The 17,270-nt window shown below is 45.1% G+C and overlaps 1 protein-coding gene across 2 annotated transcripts in view; it reads right to left on the bottom strand.

The window, feature by feature from the left end:
* Window positions 1-17,270, bottom strand: part of Kctd19 (potassium channel tetramerization domain containing 19) — a 39,409-nt gene that overhangs the window by 10,469 nt on the left and 11,670 nt on the right. For both annotated transcript variants that reach the window (XM_036188066.1, XM_036188065.1), the window contains exons 3-6: window positions 6,362-6,512; window positions 5,088-5,279; window positions 2,521-2,652; window positions 367-577 (exon numbers count right to left, since the gene is read on the bottom strand). In XM_036188066.1, the coding sequence (XP_036043959.1) occupies window positions 367-577; window positions 2,521-2,652; window positions 5,088-5,279; window positions 6,362-6,512 (686 nt within the window). The remainder of the gene's footprint in view (window positions 1-366; window positions 578-2,520; window positions 2,653-5,087; window positions 5,280-6,361; window positions 6,513-17,270) is intronic.

Genomic DNA, 17,270 nt, shown 5'->3' on the forward strand with positions numbered 1-17,270 from the left:
GAGAACCTTTGTTTGCAAAGATGTTTGCTTGGGGTATCCAGGACTCTGAAGATATGACTGTAGCCTGGTAACCTTAGACCTAGCATAGGGAAATGAACAACGGAAAACAGAAAAATATAACATCCAGAGCCTTTGAATAATGGAGAACTTTGTAAACTGGTCTCAGCCTGATCCTCAGATCATCACCTGGTGGTGATGGTGGTAGATGAGGTAAAATAGTGAGGTATCCAAAGACACTTTTCCCCTTTAGCTCATGGGAAAGATTTAAGGTTGTTTCCCAAGATAAGTACATCCCAATATGTCCCAAGATGGGCAGAGTCCAGTCTGATGGGACAAAGTGGTTCCCTGAGAGAAACTGGGACTTACTTGACATGCTGGAAGAGGACCCCATTCCCTGTGATGTACAGTCTGCTTCCATCCAGTGTGCTCTCAATGCGAAGCTGTCCCAGTGCAGAGTCTGGGTACTTGACCAGAAGACCCAATGCCATCATGTACAATGGTTTCACAGACTCCAGACTAGCTGTACGGCCCCCCTTTCCAGGGCTTGGAGGAGGACAGGAGGTCCGGGAACAGCCACCTGTGTTAGGGAGGAAGGGATGACTCCTAGATCTTTGATCATACTGGAACTGAACACTGTGTGCCCTCCTGCTACCCCAATTAGGGCTTAAGTGGTGAGATAGAAGTTGTTTGTTTATACAGTCCAAATTTGACACAGTAGGAACACTGAGCCAGATGACAAGCTTCCAGAAGTTTCCAAATTATTTTTTTTGGAAACAGGATCATTATATACATCAGGCTGTCCTCAAACTTGTGATCCTCTTGCCTGTCTTCCAAATGCTGGGATTAAAGTGTGCACTACCATGTTATTCAACCTCCTGCTGGAGGATTTTCATGTCTTATCTCCAATTTTCAGAGCAACCCTATCAGCAGTCTACAGATGAACAAAATGTATTCTCAGCCCTGCCTGACATTGTGGTTTAGGGCAAATTACCAGTAACTTCAGAGTTACATAGGGCTGCAGTTTGAGCTGTGCTCCCTTCCAAGGGCTATGAAAGAGCCTTGGTTATGATGCTTTATAAACAATCAATGCCTCATGTATTTGAGGAAAACCTGTCTATAAATGTACTGCCATCTTTTCATTGCCTATGAGGAGCGGGGACCTGTGACACTTCCCACATCACAACCCCCATGCTTTCTGAGAATCAGAAGCTGTTGGGGAAGGGGCTGAGCTGACATTCTTCTTAGTAAACTAGAAGGTCCTGGAACAGGTTCCTGAGGCTTGCTATAGGATGCCACTCCTTCCATACAAGAAGGACATTTCATTGGCCGGGGGAAAGGCTGAGCCTCATTCCCTGGGACAATACCACCAGGACACACCTCACATGTGTAAGATAGTTCTTCACTTTTGTTGTTGTTTTGGCAGCTCTGTTATTTGAAAAGGCTCTACACATTCTCAAAAGGCCAGCTGCCCTCCCACCCCCTTGCATCTGTGTCTCCCCCACCCATGCAGCTAGCTTCCAGAAGCACACATGGTAGTTTCATGTGCAGTAGCTGGTGAATGAGCTGATGAAAGGCAAATCGAACTGTGAACAGCTGCAGTGAGGCAAAGCCAGGAGCACAGAGGTCTGACCTGGACAGGGGTCAGAAAATGTTAGGAACAAGCAGAGAAGTCAAAGAATGTGAACTGAGGAGGAGAGGGGGAAGGGAAACTGGGCATGGGGTAACTGAAGAACTGAACTGGTAGCCACTCCCCCAACGACATGACTGCACATGCGCTGCTGTCCAGTAGCCAGGCAAGATGCTTAGTCATCCCAGGTCCTATGTAATCTGTGCACTGTGTGATCAAGTAATCTGTGTGCAGCATGGTCATGTAATCTATGCACATGTGTGGAGTAGCTATATAAGCCCATATGTGCATGTGGGAGGGGGACTATAAACACAGGTTCCACCTATCCCTCCCCGCCTCCTGCATGGTCATTCCATAGGCCTATGCACCCCCTTCTGTTCCCTTCTCTTAAACTCTTATAGTGGGTTTTGCTGTACCTCGTGGCTTTTCTCGCATGGTAAACAGTGCCACGTAATGAATAACATTGTGCCTCTTAATAAATAACAGAAATATGCCCAATCACTTCTTTAGCTGCTCCTGGAGGAGGAAAGAGGGGAGTTGCAGGTGGAAGCCCAGGATTTCCACAGAGGAACAGACAGCACCAGGAAGCTTGTCCTCAGGCCCATTCTCAGGACATTGCAGCCTGGCTGCCCACCCAGACTGGGATCCTCCTGTTCAGGCTAAGCAGGCCTCCCTTTGGCCCTGGTCTTGGCTGCAATGCTTAGTAGAAAGGGCATGTGGGGCTTTAAGCCAAATTTCCTTTTCTTAGATCCTAAGTCAGTCATAATGCCTGTTTCTCACTACCACCCAAGTCCAAAGTGGTAGTAAGGGAGATGTTTGCTCTTGGCTTCTACAGCTCAAGCCCAGACTGTTCTAGACTCTCAAGGCAAAGTCAAAGTTCCTGGGCAACATACCCATATTCATCCGGTACAGGCGTACGGCTTCTGTAAGCTCCGGGATTTCCAGAATTTCTACTTCTGCTTCTAACACATCTATGTTGGAGAAGTTATCTGGTAGTAAAATCTTGTGTGAGCGGAGAAAATTCACTTGAAAAGCAAAGAGAAGCAGCATGAGTTAACAAAGCATATTCATGACTCATCTGTCCATGTCCTGGCAGATTTTCAGTTCTTTCTTCTTATATTAGGTTCTCCTTGTTTGGAAACAATTGCTAAACATACCTGATTAGGTGTGCTCTGAGGCAGTGGTTTTCAAAGACCTCAGATTACTTTGTTTTCCTGTGTCTGAGTCCATGGGTGTGACCTCTCCTGGCCTGGCCTGGCCTGGCACTCACAGGCTCTCTTTGTGAACACAAAGGCCCTGAGACTTACCCTGAGAGTCTTGACCCAAAAGCAGGTCATTCCAAAGAGGGAGCTGTCTCGTTAGAGAGGAGAGGCCTGGCTGAACGTGGGCTTCCTCCAGGTGCTTGAGTTTGTCCCTGCTGGACTGTAGTAGAGGAGGCAGAACCAACACTAAGTCCCTGTGTGAATCAACTCACAGTACAAACAGCTTCCTAGGTGACTCTGAACCTGGATAGCTGGGGCCTCAAGCATTTGGGCCCCCGACATAACTTGGTGCTTATTGTCCTGTCCATTTAGGTGCTTGTTGGCTGCTCTGGCTATCTAGATAGCAGAGAGGCTATTCAGCTCACAGGCCATCAAAGCTAGTCATGGGGCAGTGTGGGAAGGATGGCTCCCTCTTGGGCAGGATGAGAGATCTAATCCCTCCTTAGCTCACACGGCCTGTTCTGTATGATTCTGGAGAAACTGTCATCATTCACCCCCTTCCTTTGCACTCCAAGTGTAACAGAAGAGAGGGTAGGTAGGATCTTTGAAACAACCCTATTTCCTTGCTATATGGTGAGAACAGCTGAGGCCTAGAGCCTAGCTAGAGACATAAGCAAAGTATGAGAAGCAACCGGAGTTCAGCTCAGTCCTCTGTCCTTACCATCAGCCCTTACTACTTTAGGGAATTTCAGTGCCCTTTATAGCTAGGCCACCACAAAAGAAATAGGACCTAAAATAGCTCTGAGCTGGACTGGGCATGGTGGCGCACGCCTTTGATCCCAGTACTCGGGAGGCAGAGCCAAGTGGATCTCTATGAATTTGAGGCCAGCCTGGTCTACATAGTGAGTTCCAGGACAACCTAGTAACCTATAGAGAAAGCCTGTTTCAAAACCAAACCAAACCAAAACAAAACAAAAAAATCTCTGAGCTAAGGGAGAGCCTAATGAAGGACTCTGCTTGTCTCTTGGAAGATTATCATGTTTCTACAACCTCTGCTCAGAGAACATCCTCAGGCCATAGCAACAATGGACCTGGACAGTGTGTGGGTTTGGAAAGACTAGGTGGCTAGCCCAGACAGAGCAATCACCAATGGACCTGGACAGTGTGTGGTTGGAAAGGCTAGGTGGCTAGTCCAGACAGAGCAATCACCAATGGACCTGGACAGTGTGTGGTTGGAAAGACTAGGTGGCTAGCCCAGACAGAGCAATCACCAATGGACCTGGACAGTGTGTGGTCGGGAAGGCTAGGTGGCTAGCCCAGACAGAGCAATCACCAATGGACCTGGACAGTGTGTGGTCGGGAAGGCTAGGTGGCTAGCCCAGACAGAGCAATCACCAATGGACCTGGACAGTGTGTGGTTGGAAAGGCTAGGTGGCTAGTCCAGACAGAGCAATCACCAATGGACCTGGACAGTGTGTGGTCGGGAAGGCTAGGTGGCTAGCCCAGACAGAGCAATCCCCAGTGGACCTGGACAGTGTGTGGTTGGAAAGGCTAGGTGGCTAGTCCAGACAGAGCAATCCCCAGTGGACCTGGACAGTGTGTGGTCGGGAAGCCAGGTGGCTAGCCCAGACAGAGCAATCCCCAGTGGACCTGGACAGTGTGTGGTCGGGAAGGCTAGGTGGCTAGTCCAGACAGAGCAATCACCAATGGACCTGGACAGTGTGTGGTCGGGAAGGCTAGGTGGCTAGCCCAGACAGAGCAATCACCAGTGGACCTGGACAGTGTGTGGTCGGGAAGGCTAGGTGGCTAGCCCAGACAGAGCAATCACCAATGGACCTGGACAGTGTGTGGTCGGGAAGCTAGGTGGCTAGCCCAGACAGAGCAATCACCAATGGACCTGGACAGTGTGTGGTCGGGAAGGCTAGGTGGCTAGCCCAGACAGAGCAATCACCAATGGACCTGGACAGTGTGTGGTCGGGAAGCTAGGTGGCTAGTCCAGACAGAGCAATCACCAATGGACCTGGACAGTGTGTGGTCGGGAAGGCTAGGTGGCTAGCCCAGACAGAGCAATCCCCAGTGGACCTGGACAGTGTGTGGTCGGGAAGCTAGGTGGCTAGCCCAGACAGAGCAATCACCAATGGACCTGGACAGTGTGTGGTCGGGAAGGCTAGGTGGCTAGCCCAGACAGAGCAATCCCCAGTGGACCTGGACAGTGTGTGGTCGGGAAGCCAGGTGGCTAGCCCAGACAGAGCAATCACCAAGGAAGCGGAACTCGCTGCACTCGCACTCGATGAGGGCCACGGCCTCAGCCAGCCACAGCAGGTTGTCTTCTGTCACTAGGCTTGGGTACTTGGCTACCAAGTCAAGGGGCAAGAAACAGTAGTGCACTTCCTCTTCTGTGTCTAACAGTGGTGTGTCCATGAGTCCCAAAGGTGCCTTATCGTGAAGACCTGGAAGAGAATGAACAGAAGGTATCACCACCTCCCATTGACCCCGGGGGTCCCAGGGGAAGTTGGGGACCACCTAGGGGACAGTTTCTGCCATATGCTTCTTTTCTCTTTCTCTTTTTTCAGATGTGTATTTAAGGTTAAGAAGGAGTGTTCTGGGAAACTAAGCATGAAAAATCTGTTTTTGTATTGTTTTGTTTTTTCTACAGACAGTAAATAGATACTGGATGATATGACATTTTGGCTTCTGTACCCAAAGTCACTAAATTCAGTTATTCATGTCTCTTCTTTAAGATTTATTTTTAAGCTGGGCAGTAGTGGCACACACCTTTAGTTCTAGCACTTGGGAGGCAGAGGCAGGCCTGAGTTCGAGGCTAGCCTGGTCTACAGAGTGAGTTCCAGGACAGCCAAAGATACATAGAGAAACCCTGTATCAAAATAAAAACCGAAAAAATAAAAGATTTATTTTTATCTATATGTATGAGTATGTCGCCTAAAGGCCAGAGGAGGGCATCAGATTCTCTGGAACTAGAGTTAAGCATAACAATTGTGAGCTGCCATGTTGGTGCTGGGTCCTCATCAAAAGCAGCAAGTGGTCTTAACAGCTGAGTCATCTTTCTAGCCTCTCCATGGTCTTTCTAATTGATCAAACCAACTTCTGTGAACTACACATTAAATAAATTCATTTGACTCCTCTGGAAGCCCAAAACCCCTTAATAATCATGGATTCCTGATGTCCCACTGTAGGCCAGCGTATACTGCAAGGGACTTAGAAACCTATGATCACTTGGGCATCTTTGTATGGTGGCTGGAGGTAATTTGAAATGATGGAGCCTTACTTTTTAGGAGAGATTGGAAAACATCATATAGCCTAAATGAAGCGGAGATCAGAATGGAATGGAGCAGGGTGCTGAGTTCCAGTAGGCAAGCAGCCATGCGGAGGACAGGTGACCAGTACCAGGTCAAAAGAGATGACCAAGAAATAGAGACATCATCCAGAACTAGCTCATATGGAGGTGAACTTCTGTTGGGGTGAGGAGAGAGGGAGCTGGTGACTCACAGTTTGGGCCTACCCATGGTTATACCTGTGAAAGCTGGGCTTTTTATTGGAAATTCGGAAGGCTTGCTGATGCACTTCCACGTCCGCCAGTAGTTCAGAGATGCTCTCTCAGCAACAGGAATGTCCGCAGGCCGAACACGGAGGTGATGCTTCCCCTCCTTCAGATTATCTAGGGTCTGTCACATAAAGAAGAGTGCCTTGAAAATCTAAACCTTGTAACCAATTTTTCTTTACACTGAGTACTCAGAAAAACACTATCTGATTTGCTTGGGACCGTATTTTAAAATAAACTGAATCACATAATGTAAAAATTTAAAGTTGTAAGATGGCACGGTAATAATTCAAAATCCCAATGATTATTTTTCTTCTGAGTTTGAAGCAATTTTTTTCTTCCAATTTTATGTCAAATTTCAGGATGTTTTTCTTGAGAAATCTATGGAGATTCCTCCCCCAACACACATTTTTCTATTTTTTTTCAAGCAGGCTTTCTCTATGTAACAGTCCTGGCTCTCTCAGAACTGGCTTTGTTGACCAGGCTGGCCTCAAACTCACAGAGAACCACCTGCTTCCGCTTCTGCCTCCCAAGTGCTGGAGTTAAATGTGTGTACCATCACCACTGGCTTTGCCTTTTATTTTTTTGAGACAGGGTCTCATGCAGCACAGGCTGACCTCAAGCTCACTGTATAGCCAAGGGTGGCCTTGCATTCCTGTCCTGCTGCCTTATTGCCTAAGCATTGAAATTACAGGTGTTTCCCCATCACGCCCAGCTACAGAGTAATTCTCTTTAGTCCTTTGAAACTTGATATCTTCTAGTATTGTTCTTAATAGTTCAAAAACCCTGATCTTAAAAAAAAAAACAAAAACAAAAACAAAACCCTGATCTTTTATGGTTGTTGTAATTTGCTCATTATGTGTTTTCATCCTCATTCTGGAAAGTAGTCTAACAGTGAGATTAAGATATAATAAAATTCAGGCACAGGGTTATATTTTCAAGTCACTATCACATATATTTGCTGGTTGAACTTGAGAGACAGATGTGGTGAGTGTTTCACTGATGAGACAGTTGAGTTCAAAGACTATGTAACTTGCACAAATGACCTCCCAAGTTCAGAGAATCTGGGTTTGAACGTGCCAGTGACCGGCAGTGCAGCACCCCACCTAAGTAGGGCTGAATCCCAGGGCAGAGTTGGTTAGAGATCTTCATTCCACCCTTACCCAAGGACCCATTCTCCTTCTCAGTCCTTCAGGGAACAGATTATTATAGTATTAAACCAAAATGTTCTGACCTCACTCTGGAAGATAGTATTTTCCTAATAAACTGTTGGACACAACAGGACAAGTGATCCTTTATAGGCACCATACATATGATCATTTTTCTCCCCTAAGAATCTTGTAACAGACAGAAAGCCTCTGATTCAATAATAACAAAAGAACCTGCTTCTAATTGCTAGCTACACAGGTGGGGAAGTCCTTGTGAGATTGCTCTTGGGAATCTCAAGTATTGAGAAGAGCCCTCTGGTGGCCGTATGTAGGAACTGGCCCTCTCATAACTGCTAAGGTCTCAAAAGGAAGCAGGCTAGCCAGAGTGGGAAAATCCGCCCGGTTTTGGGTGGCTATGGGACCTGAGGGAGGATTGAGCAATGACAGGGTTATGCAGAGTATTTTCCTGGAATACCAAGTAATAAAGAAGACTGAACATGTGGAATTTCAGGAAGGGAGTCTTGAGAAATATCACTGTGCTTTGCTAGGTTCCTTTTTTTGCTAGGTTTCAGAGTTTTTGGCTTGGGGAAAAGAAAGGCATGGAAGGACTGGGGACATGGTTCACTAACATGCTGCCCAGGCATCCAAACCTCTCTAGAGGCCATGTTAAAGGTGTGACAGCACATATCTGGAATCCTAGTACTGGGAAGGTAGAGACAGGCAGATAGATCCCTGGAACTTTCTAGCCATCCAATCCAACTAGATATTGAGCTCCAGGTTCAGTGAGAGACTCTGACTCAAAAAACAAGGTTATTAACAATTGAGGATGACAACTAGACAACCTCTACTAGCAACTCACACACATGCACACATGCCCATTCATACAAACACATGAACACACATATGGATGTGGAAGCCAACAGTTTGTATATTATGAGGCAAGATTGAGCATCAGTTACAGAGTGTACGGATCCTCAGGAAGCCTGAGAGCATTTTCACATCACTAAAAAAGGACCCAGATTTCTGTTCTCTCTTGGTTTAGGTATGTACACAGCTTTTGCTTCTGTGTCAAGGTGTCAGCTCTCTGGAGGAGGGAAACAATCAGAGAAAGGTTTCTGTAACAGCAACTATTTTTCCTTGGGCAAAGAAAATGTATGATGAGATGCCAGGATGGTGACTGAGTGGTCAGAATGGAGTAAGCATTGCAAATGGGAAAACACTGAATCAAGATGAAGGATGACAGCTTGATAGTACTTTTGCTGAGAAGTGGGACAAAGGAAGGAAAATGTTGACTGTCCAGGAAGGACAGGATAGGACAAGGTGGATATATTCACCCACACACCTCTGCCTTGGTCGTGACATTGAGGGTGAAGGAGAAAAGGCGATGGATTCAGAGCAACAAACGAGCTAGAGAGCAGAGGACCATGCAAGGTACCTGGAGAGCTTTGATGGTTCTTCTGGTTAATAACAATCCTTGAAAGATGTGTTGGCTGCTTGTTTTTACATCCTAACTGCAGTTACCCCTCCCTCCTCTCCTCCCAGTCCCTCACCTCACCTTCTCTCTGCTCTCTGCCTACCTCTGTCCACTCCATACACTCCGCTTCTCTCCAGAAAAAGGCAGGCATCCTATGGATATCAACCAAACATGGATATCAAGTTGCAGTAAGACCAGGCACCTTCCTCATATTAAGGATGGATGAGGCAACCCAGTATAAGGAAAAGGGTCCCAGAAGCAGGCAAAAGCGTCAGAGACAGTCCCTGATCCCACTGTTAGGAGTTCCACACGAAGACCAAGCTACACAACTGTAACTATATGCAGAGGGCCTAGGTCAGTCTCATGCAGACTCCCTGATTGTTGGTTTAGTCTCTGTGGGCCCCTATGAGCCTAGGTTAGTTGATTCTGTGGGTTTTCTTGTGGTGTCCTAGGAGCCAGAGGGGTGTTGGCTGGTTTTATACATGCTAGAGTATTTTGGGAAGAAGGAACCTCAATTGAGAAAATGCCCCCACCAGATTGGTTCTATGGGCAAGTTTGTAAGGGCATTTTCTTGGTTGACGATTGACGTTGGAGGGCCCAGCTCACTGTGGGAGGTACCAACCCTGGGTAGGTGGTCCTGAGCTGTATCAGAAAGCAAATTGAAAGTTGTAGTGGCACGAACCTTTAATCCCAGAACTTGAGAGGCAGGCAGATCTCTGAGTTCAAGATCAGCCTGGTCTACAGAGCAGTTCTGGACAGCCGGAACTATACAGAGAAACTTTATCTTGAAAAACAAATGAGAGAAAGGAAGGAAGGAAGGGAGGGAGGGAGGGAGGGAGGGAGGGAGAAAGGAAGGAAGGAAGGAAGGAAGGAAGGAAGGAAGGAAGGAAGGAAGGAAGGAAGGAAAAGAAGCAAAGACAACAGAAGCTGGGAGGAGCAAGTCAGTAAGCAGCACTCCTCAGGGCTTCTGCTCCTATCCCTGCTTCAAATTATCGCCCTTACTTCCCTAAGCGATTGTGTGCACCTGAGAGTGTACAAGGAAATAAACCCTTTCCTCGCTAAGATGTTTATGGTCATGATGTTTTATCATAGCAATAGAAGTCTTAACTAAGACAAAGATTTAAATTAGAGACTGTTACTTGAATATTATTTATTGTCTCTCCACCCAGATAGATAGATAGCAGGCCCTAGGTTCCATCTCCTGCCTCTCCATTTTCTCTCCTTACCCATCCCTAAACTTTCTCCATACAGTAACCTTTAAAGTGTACCAAATAATTCAAATCATTCCCATTAAAAGGTCAGTGTTCTTTATTGCCTGCGGGATCAGTCCAAACTTTCCTTAGCATTGCACATAAGGCCCTACAACATCAATGGGCAGCACGAGGGCCTTGAACTAGAACACAGGCTTGAGTTCTGACTCTGTCCTTTAAATCTATCATTTTAATTCTAGGCACATTTACTCCAAATCCTTCTACTCTTCTCTGCCCACAAAGCAGGCTTTATTACTCACTGTGTGTGTGTGTGTGTGTGTGTGTGTGTGTGTGTGTGTGTGTGTACTCATGGGTGAAGATGTCTATGGAGGCCAAATTCCTGGGATCCACCAGAGGCTGGATTTATAGGTGGTTGTGAGCTGCCTGACATGGGTGCTGTGAAGTAAACTTGGACCTTTTACAGGAGCAGTACTTGCCCTTAATTGCCGAGCATCATTCAGCTCCAAGTCCCCCTCTTAAAAAATGTTGAGACAAGATCTCACTAAGTTTCCTAAGCTAGGAACTCCATAGCCCAGGTGGGCTTTGAACTTGTGATTCTCTTCCCTCAGCCTCCCAAGGAACTGGGATAATTGGTTTGTGCCACCAGGCCTGCTTATTATTACTCTTTTTTTCCCCCACATGGGAAACAGGGCCAAGGAAGCCATAAGGGATTCAGTCTTTCAAGAAAGTTAAGATGCTGGGAATGGAGCCTAGAACTTGAGAGTCTGGCCTTTTTTTTTTTTTTAATTAAAAATTCTTGCTAGGCAGTGGTGGCAAACACCTTTAATCCCTGTACTTGGGAGGCAGAGGCAGGTGGATCTCCAAGTTCAAGGCCAGCCTGATCTACAGAGTAAGTTACATATAACCATGACCGTTACACAGAGAAACCCTGTCTCAAAAACCAAACAAAAATGTCAGGCATAGTGGCATAGACTAATAATCCTAACATTGTGTGCATGCAGGTAGGAGGCTCACTGGGACTCACCAGGCAGCCAGTCAACTTGATTGGTGAGCTCCAGACTAATGAGAGACCCTGTCTCAAAGGAAGTAGATGATATTCCTGAAGATGATACCTTGGTGTACACACACACACACACACACACACACACACACACACACACACACGTACAAGCATTCAAAAGTGCTGAGGCAGCACCAAAGAACATGGTGTGCTTTGGGAGTTTTATGAATTTAGTGTCATTGATGTTGGGTTGAAAACAGAACATTGGAATACGAAGCTGGAAAGGTAGTGTGGGATGTGACCACCAAGGAGAAGGGAATTAGCATAATTTTGGCTACAATCCTAACAATCTTTTCCAGATTTCATTGTCTTTACTTTGCATGTGAGAAACTTGAAATTTGGAGATGTTACTTGATAGCAAAGAGAACAGACCTGAATTCAGCTTAGAAGCCTGTAGAGAGAAATGTGCAGAGAACAGTGGATAAGAGATGGGCTGGAGAGATGGCTCCCTAGAACTGGTTGTTCTAAAGACACAGGTTTGAGTCCCAGTATCCAATGTTGCCATCTGGCCTTTGTGGTAACCAGGTATGTACTTGGTATACAGGCATACACATAAAAGATCTGTTTGTTTGTTTGTTTGTGCTGGGGATTAAAGGCATGCACCACCACCGCCTGGCCCATGTCTGACATTTTGATGTGAGTTCTGGGGACCAAACTCAGAGACTGACCAAGATATCACCCCTGTCCTCCCACCCTACCTCAACTATGTATGTTATTCCCTCTGCCCAAAAAACTCTTCCCATTTCTCAAGCTTCCCATTTCCCGGTGCCTCTTCCAGCCAGAGCCAGTCATTCTCATCCCCTCATCCCTTGTTACCACAAACACATACACACTTCTCTACACAAGCTTTTGGGTTGGATCCAGGCCAGTTCTTTCCTCTGTCGTCAGGTGCCTGGCAGAGGGCTGGGTTCAAATATCCACCTAATAGAGAAGAAGTGCTTGGAATTATGTTATGTGAAATACTGCATGAAACTGTGGAGCTAGCAGGTTGAGTCTTCTGGAAAGAAAGGCAAAGAAAGACAAAAGGTCTGACAGAGAAGTGGACTGCATTCACACATCTGATGAAGATCCTGGATGTCCAAGACTTTAGGCAAAGCTAGCACACACAGCTCACAGTTCAGACGGCAGTGAAGATAATAACTCCAACTTGGGACCTGAGAGACAGAAGACTTGAGAGAAGGACCAGAGTGAGAAAGGACAGAGAGGGAATGGCAGGAAGAAAGGGCTCAGATTGAGTTTGATTGGTGGTGGACAGAAAGGCAAAGTATACAATAGAGAAAAGGAGGGTGGGTGAGCTAGGGAAGTCCTGGAGAAAGACAAAAGAGCATCTAAATCCATTCTAAGGTACTGCTTAGTATTCGCAAGAGCTGGAACTTGCCACCTGTAGATTCAAACCCCAAATTCTATCTTAGTGGATAAAACAGACGAGCCCTTGAGCAAACCTAAATTGGCCACAGGAAAAGGGGCCCCTGGGGAGGAAGGGAATTCCTGTCCAGGACAACAACCTGCTTAAGGCTGGCCTAGCATTTTATGGAAGCATTGTTGGGTATGGGGTATATACTGTAGTAGGTCAGTCCAACTAGCTTGAGAGGAAGTATGCTAGTGGAGGAAAGGATGAGCCATTTTATAGAAACGAAACCTCTGTGTCCTGATGTTTCTATTAAACTGTGAGCAGCCCCATTTTCCACAAGAAAGGATGCTTGACAAATCTTTAAAAGGAGAAGAAACCAGGCAACTAAATCTTCAAAGATTGCAATCTCAGCCAGTGAGGACGTGCTATGTGTTATTCGAAGGGGTCAAGCTAAGCAAGTAGGCTCAGGAGCTTCAATGAGGTTGTTTCCTGAACTCTCTGTGAGTCCTTGCTCTGATATCTAGAAATGTAAGACCTCTGCTCACAGGAAGACATTAGGATGCTTTAAGCAACCACAGAAACATTCCCCAACTCCCTTACCTACTTACTTATTTATGCTCTGTCAGCTCTTCTCCAATAGTGTAACTTCCCTGAGACCCCAAGGACTTGGCTAGTGTTGTTCTCTGCTAGAAATGGGGCACCAGTGCATTTTCTGTTGAAAGAATGCATGAATAAAAAACACTCCAGGAAGCCTAGCTTCCAGGGGGCTTTGGCCTTACTGACTCAAGTTGTCACAGAGCATATGGCTGGTTTTCTGTAGGCTGACTTCAGGTCTATTTTCATCTACCTGAATATGACTTTTTGGAATTTTACTCTTCATGTGTTATGACATGGGAAGTTACTGGAAGGAGGTCTCTTATTTCAACGAAGTCTTGCTATATATAGCCCAGGCTGTTCTTGAACTTGCTGCAGTCCTCCAGCCTCAGCCTCCCATGTTGGGAAGTACAGACATGCTCCTGTGCCTGGCCAAGGGAGGATTTCTTTATGGAAATACATGAATCCAGAAGGCTAATAGCTTTGGGCCTAGATAATAGTGAAAAATAAATCAGAAGCAATGTAAAACTGATGGTGCAGGGGCGTGTATGTTGCTAAAAGATGGCTGACAAATGTACCCTGCTGGCAGAGCTTTTGGACTTAACAAGATTTTCAAAACAGTAATGGGTTTTGGAGATGCCTTATGTTCTTATGGGCTATTGTGAGGAACATAGCGGTAGAAGAGCTTAGGGAAGCGGCAATCCCTGACAGCTGAGTAAAGACAAAGAGTGTCTGTGCGGCCCTGATGCTAAAAGGGAGCAAGACTGTTAGGCCAAAAGGATGTGCATCAGAAGAAGCCAAATAAGGACACTCTCAATAGTTCAAACTTGTCTCTCTACCGCTGGTTCTAGTCTCACTCCATAGAGGTGGGTCCGTCTTCATCTCCCAGTAGATGTTAATTAAACATCTATAGATGCCAGATACTTTGAAAAGCATTGGAAATGCAAGCATGAAAAAATATAAACCAGAAAAGGAGAAAGACACAAAAACATGATCCCAACAGAATTAGCATTGTTATAAGAACAGAACAACAATAACTTTAACTTTGGAAATGTCAGGCGAGGCTTTCTACTTCCTACAGGCTACGTTTATAACAAAATTTAAAAGGGGAATATTAAAAAAGAGTACAGGGGCATCAAAAGTAAGCATAGGGGATACTTAGGGGTATGATTGAACTTCAGTGTGTGTGTGTGTGTGTGTGTGTGTGTGTGTGTGTACACATACATACATGGCTGTGTATATATATTTGTGATATGAGCCAGTATGAGCAGATGGACCAGTCTGTGGGGACCCTTGAAGCCATTTCAAGGGCTTTACACTTGAGTTGTCCACTTATTCATTGTTGTCTACAAACCACATTGTTGTTTATATATTCTTCTCCAAGATCATAGGGTAGTCTGTCTCATATAGTAATACTGAGTTTTCACTCATTAACAGATAAAATTTACCCAAAGATCAGAGGACAGAGCCAGCCACTAGATTAAACATAGAGGCCAGGCAGTGGTGGCACATACTTTTAATCCTAGCTCTTGGAGGCAGAGGCAGAGATCCGTCTGGATCTCTGTGAGTTTAAGGACACCCTAGACTACACAAGATTAATGCAGTCTAAAAGAGAAACAGAGCCAAACAGTGGTAGCACACACCTTTAATCCCAGTACTTGGGAAGCACACACCTTTAATTCCAGCACTAGGAAGGTTGAGACAAGAAGTGAAATGGTTGGGCAGAGAAAGGCATATAAGGTGTGAGGAGACAGGAACTCAAGACCCTTTCGACTAAGGACTCAAAGGCATTCAGTCAGAGGACTCATGGAGTTGTCGAGGTGAGAAGTAGCTGTGGCTTGTTCCTTTGTTTCTCTGATCTTTCAGCATTTACCTCAACACATGGCTCTACGTTTTTATTATAAGACCAATTAGGATTCATGTAACAGTCTCACATCTTAAGTAATAGGAAATGTGAGACTGCCACTGACCTGTTTTATTAAAGGCATCATTTGTGTGATCAACAAACATCTCCCTGGCTCCTCTTGAACTCAAAGAATGTAGGTGTATTTGGATTCCTTACTGGTAGCAGATTGCTGAAAACTGGAACAACTTATGGTTCAAACTTTGAAGTTCCCAGAAGGCAGTGAAATAGGAAAAATTGGGCTAAGATGTAGTTTAGTGGTAGTGCGTGTGTCAGCATGAGTGAAGCCCCATATTCAATCCTTAGTGGACTTCAAAGGGCATGTAAAAGTGAGCCAATAGTCTGCATTGAACCTTAAACTATTGTGAGTGACCCTGAAGGGAAATGTCACAATCTTTAGTAGCAGCTGTGACTTCTAATCAGTCTGATGGCAAGTGAGAGGCTTAGAGTAGGTTATGTTTAAGAGGGCTTCTCAAACTCCACATGAAGTTTTAGGAAGCCTAAGGATGTTATGCATAGACTGGCATTAACTACTTTATATTACTTTATATAATTACTTTATATTACTTTTGTAATATATAACATTCCAAAACTTTCATGTTCAAAGATTTACATATCAGCTTTGACGACTCCCAGATTATATTTCTAGTCCCAGCTGTTCCCGTGAATTCCAGACCTGTATATCCAGTGACCCCTCATTCTCTCCACTTGGATTTACTACCTTTTCACTGTTTCTCCAGCTTGACCTTGTCAATCTTAACTTGTGACCCCTGCCTTTTAAATGTTCACATGCTTAGAATTTACCATTTATCTGGTTGCTCAGGGTGAAAACGTAAGTTGTCCATTCTTTCACGTCCTGCATCCCATTCATTAGCAAACTCATCAAGACATAGCTAGGATTTAAATTGTTTCTATTAACACTCAAGACCAAACCATCATTATCTTTCATCTGGAGCAGTGGTTCTCAACCTTTGGGTTGCCTGCCACCCCTTTGGGGGTTGAATGACCCTGTCATAGTGGTCACCTAAGACCATCTGAAAACACATTACAATTCACAACAGCAGCAAAATCACAGTTATAAAATAGCAACAAAAACAACTTTACAGTTGAGAGTCACTACAACATGAGGAACTGTATTAAAGGGCTTCAGTATTAGGAAGGTTGAGAACCACCATCTGGGTCCTGCCAGTGCTTCTTAGCTAATCTTCCTGCTTCTTCCCTTGCCCCTATTAAATCTAGGCCAGGAGTAAATCTCCCTCATGAGAGCCCAGATACTAAATATTTTAGGCTTTGCTAGCCATATGGTCTCTGTCAATTCAAATACTCAGCTCTTCTGTAGTTTCAAAAACAATATACAAACAGATGAGCATGGCTGTATTCCAATGAAACTTTACCAATGAGCATTGAAATTTGACTTTTTTCTTCAATCATGAAAATGTAAAAAAATATTCTTAGCTCATGGGCTACACACACACACACACACACACACACACACACACAGAGGAGTGGATGGGATTTAGTCCATGACATATATAGTTTTCAGACTCTGATATACTGTCAAGCCAGCAGCCATTGATTTTTTTCCTTGCAACTTTAAAGGTTTATTTACTTATTATTTTATGTGTATATGTGTATTCCTGCATGATTTTATGTGCATTGTGTGCCTGCAGGAACCAGTAGAGGCCAGAAGAAAGGGTCAGATCCCCAGGAACTGGAGTCACAGGTGGTTGTGAGCAAGTATGTGGATGCTAGGAACTGAACTTGGGTCCTGTGCAAGAGCATAGTAAGCACTGCTGACCCATTTCTCTGGTCCCACAACTGTATTATACATAACTAGAAAACCCACATTTAAGAAAACTGGAGATGAAGCCCAAGGCCTTGTATGTTCTAGGCAAACATTCTAACACTAAGCTGCAGCCCCAGCCTCACCTCCAATCCCACTATCATCTTGCTAAATTACTCAAGTTGGTCTTGAACTTTAGATCATCCTGCTCAGCTTTCCAAACAGCTGGGGTTAAAGGCCTGTACCACCTGGCCCAGCTAAAGCATACCAGTTTAAAGGGTACAGCTCATTGGGTTTTGGTAGATTTGCATAGCTGTTTAACCATTATCACTGTCTATTGAATGAATTAATGTATGCA

This window comes from Onychomys torridus, chromosome 5 (assembly GCF_903995425.1).
Source record: "Onychomys torridus chromosome 5, mOncTor1.1, whole genome shotgun sequence".
Classification (NCBI taxonomy): Eukaryota; Metazoa; Chordata; class Mammalia; order Rodentia; family Cricetidae; genus Onychomys; species Onychomys torridus.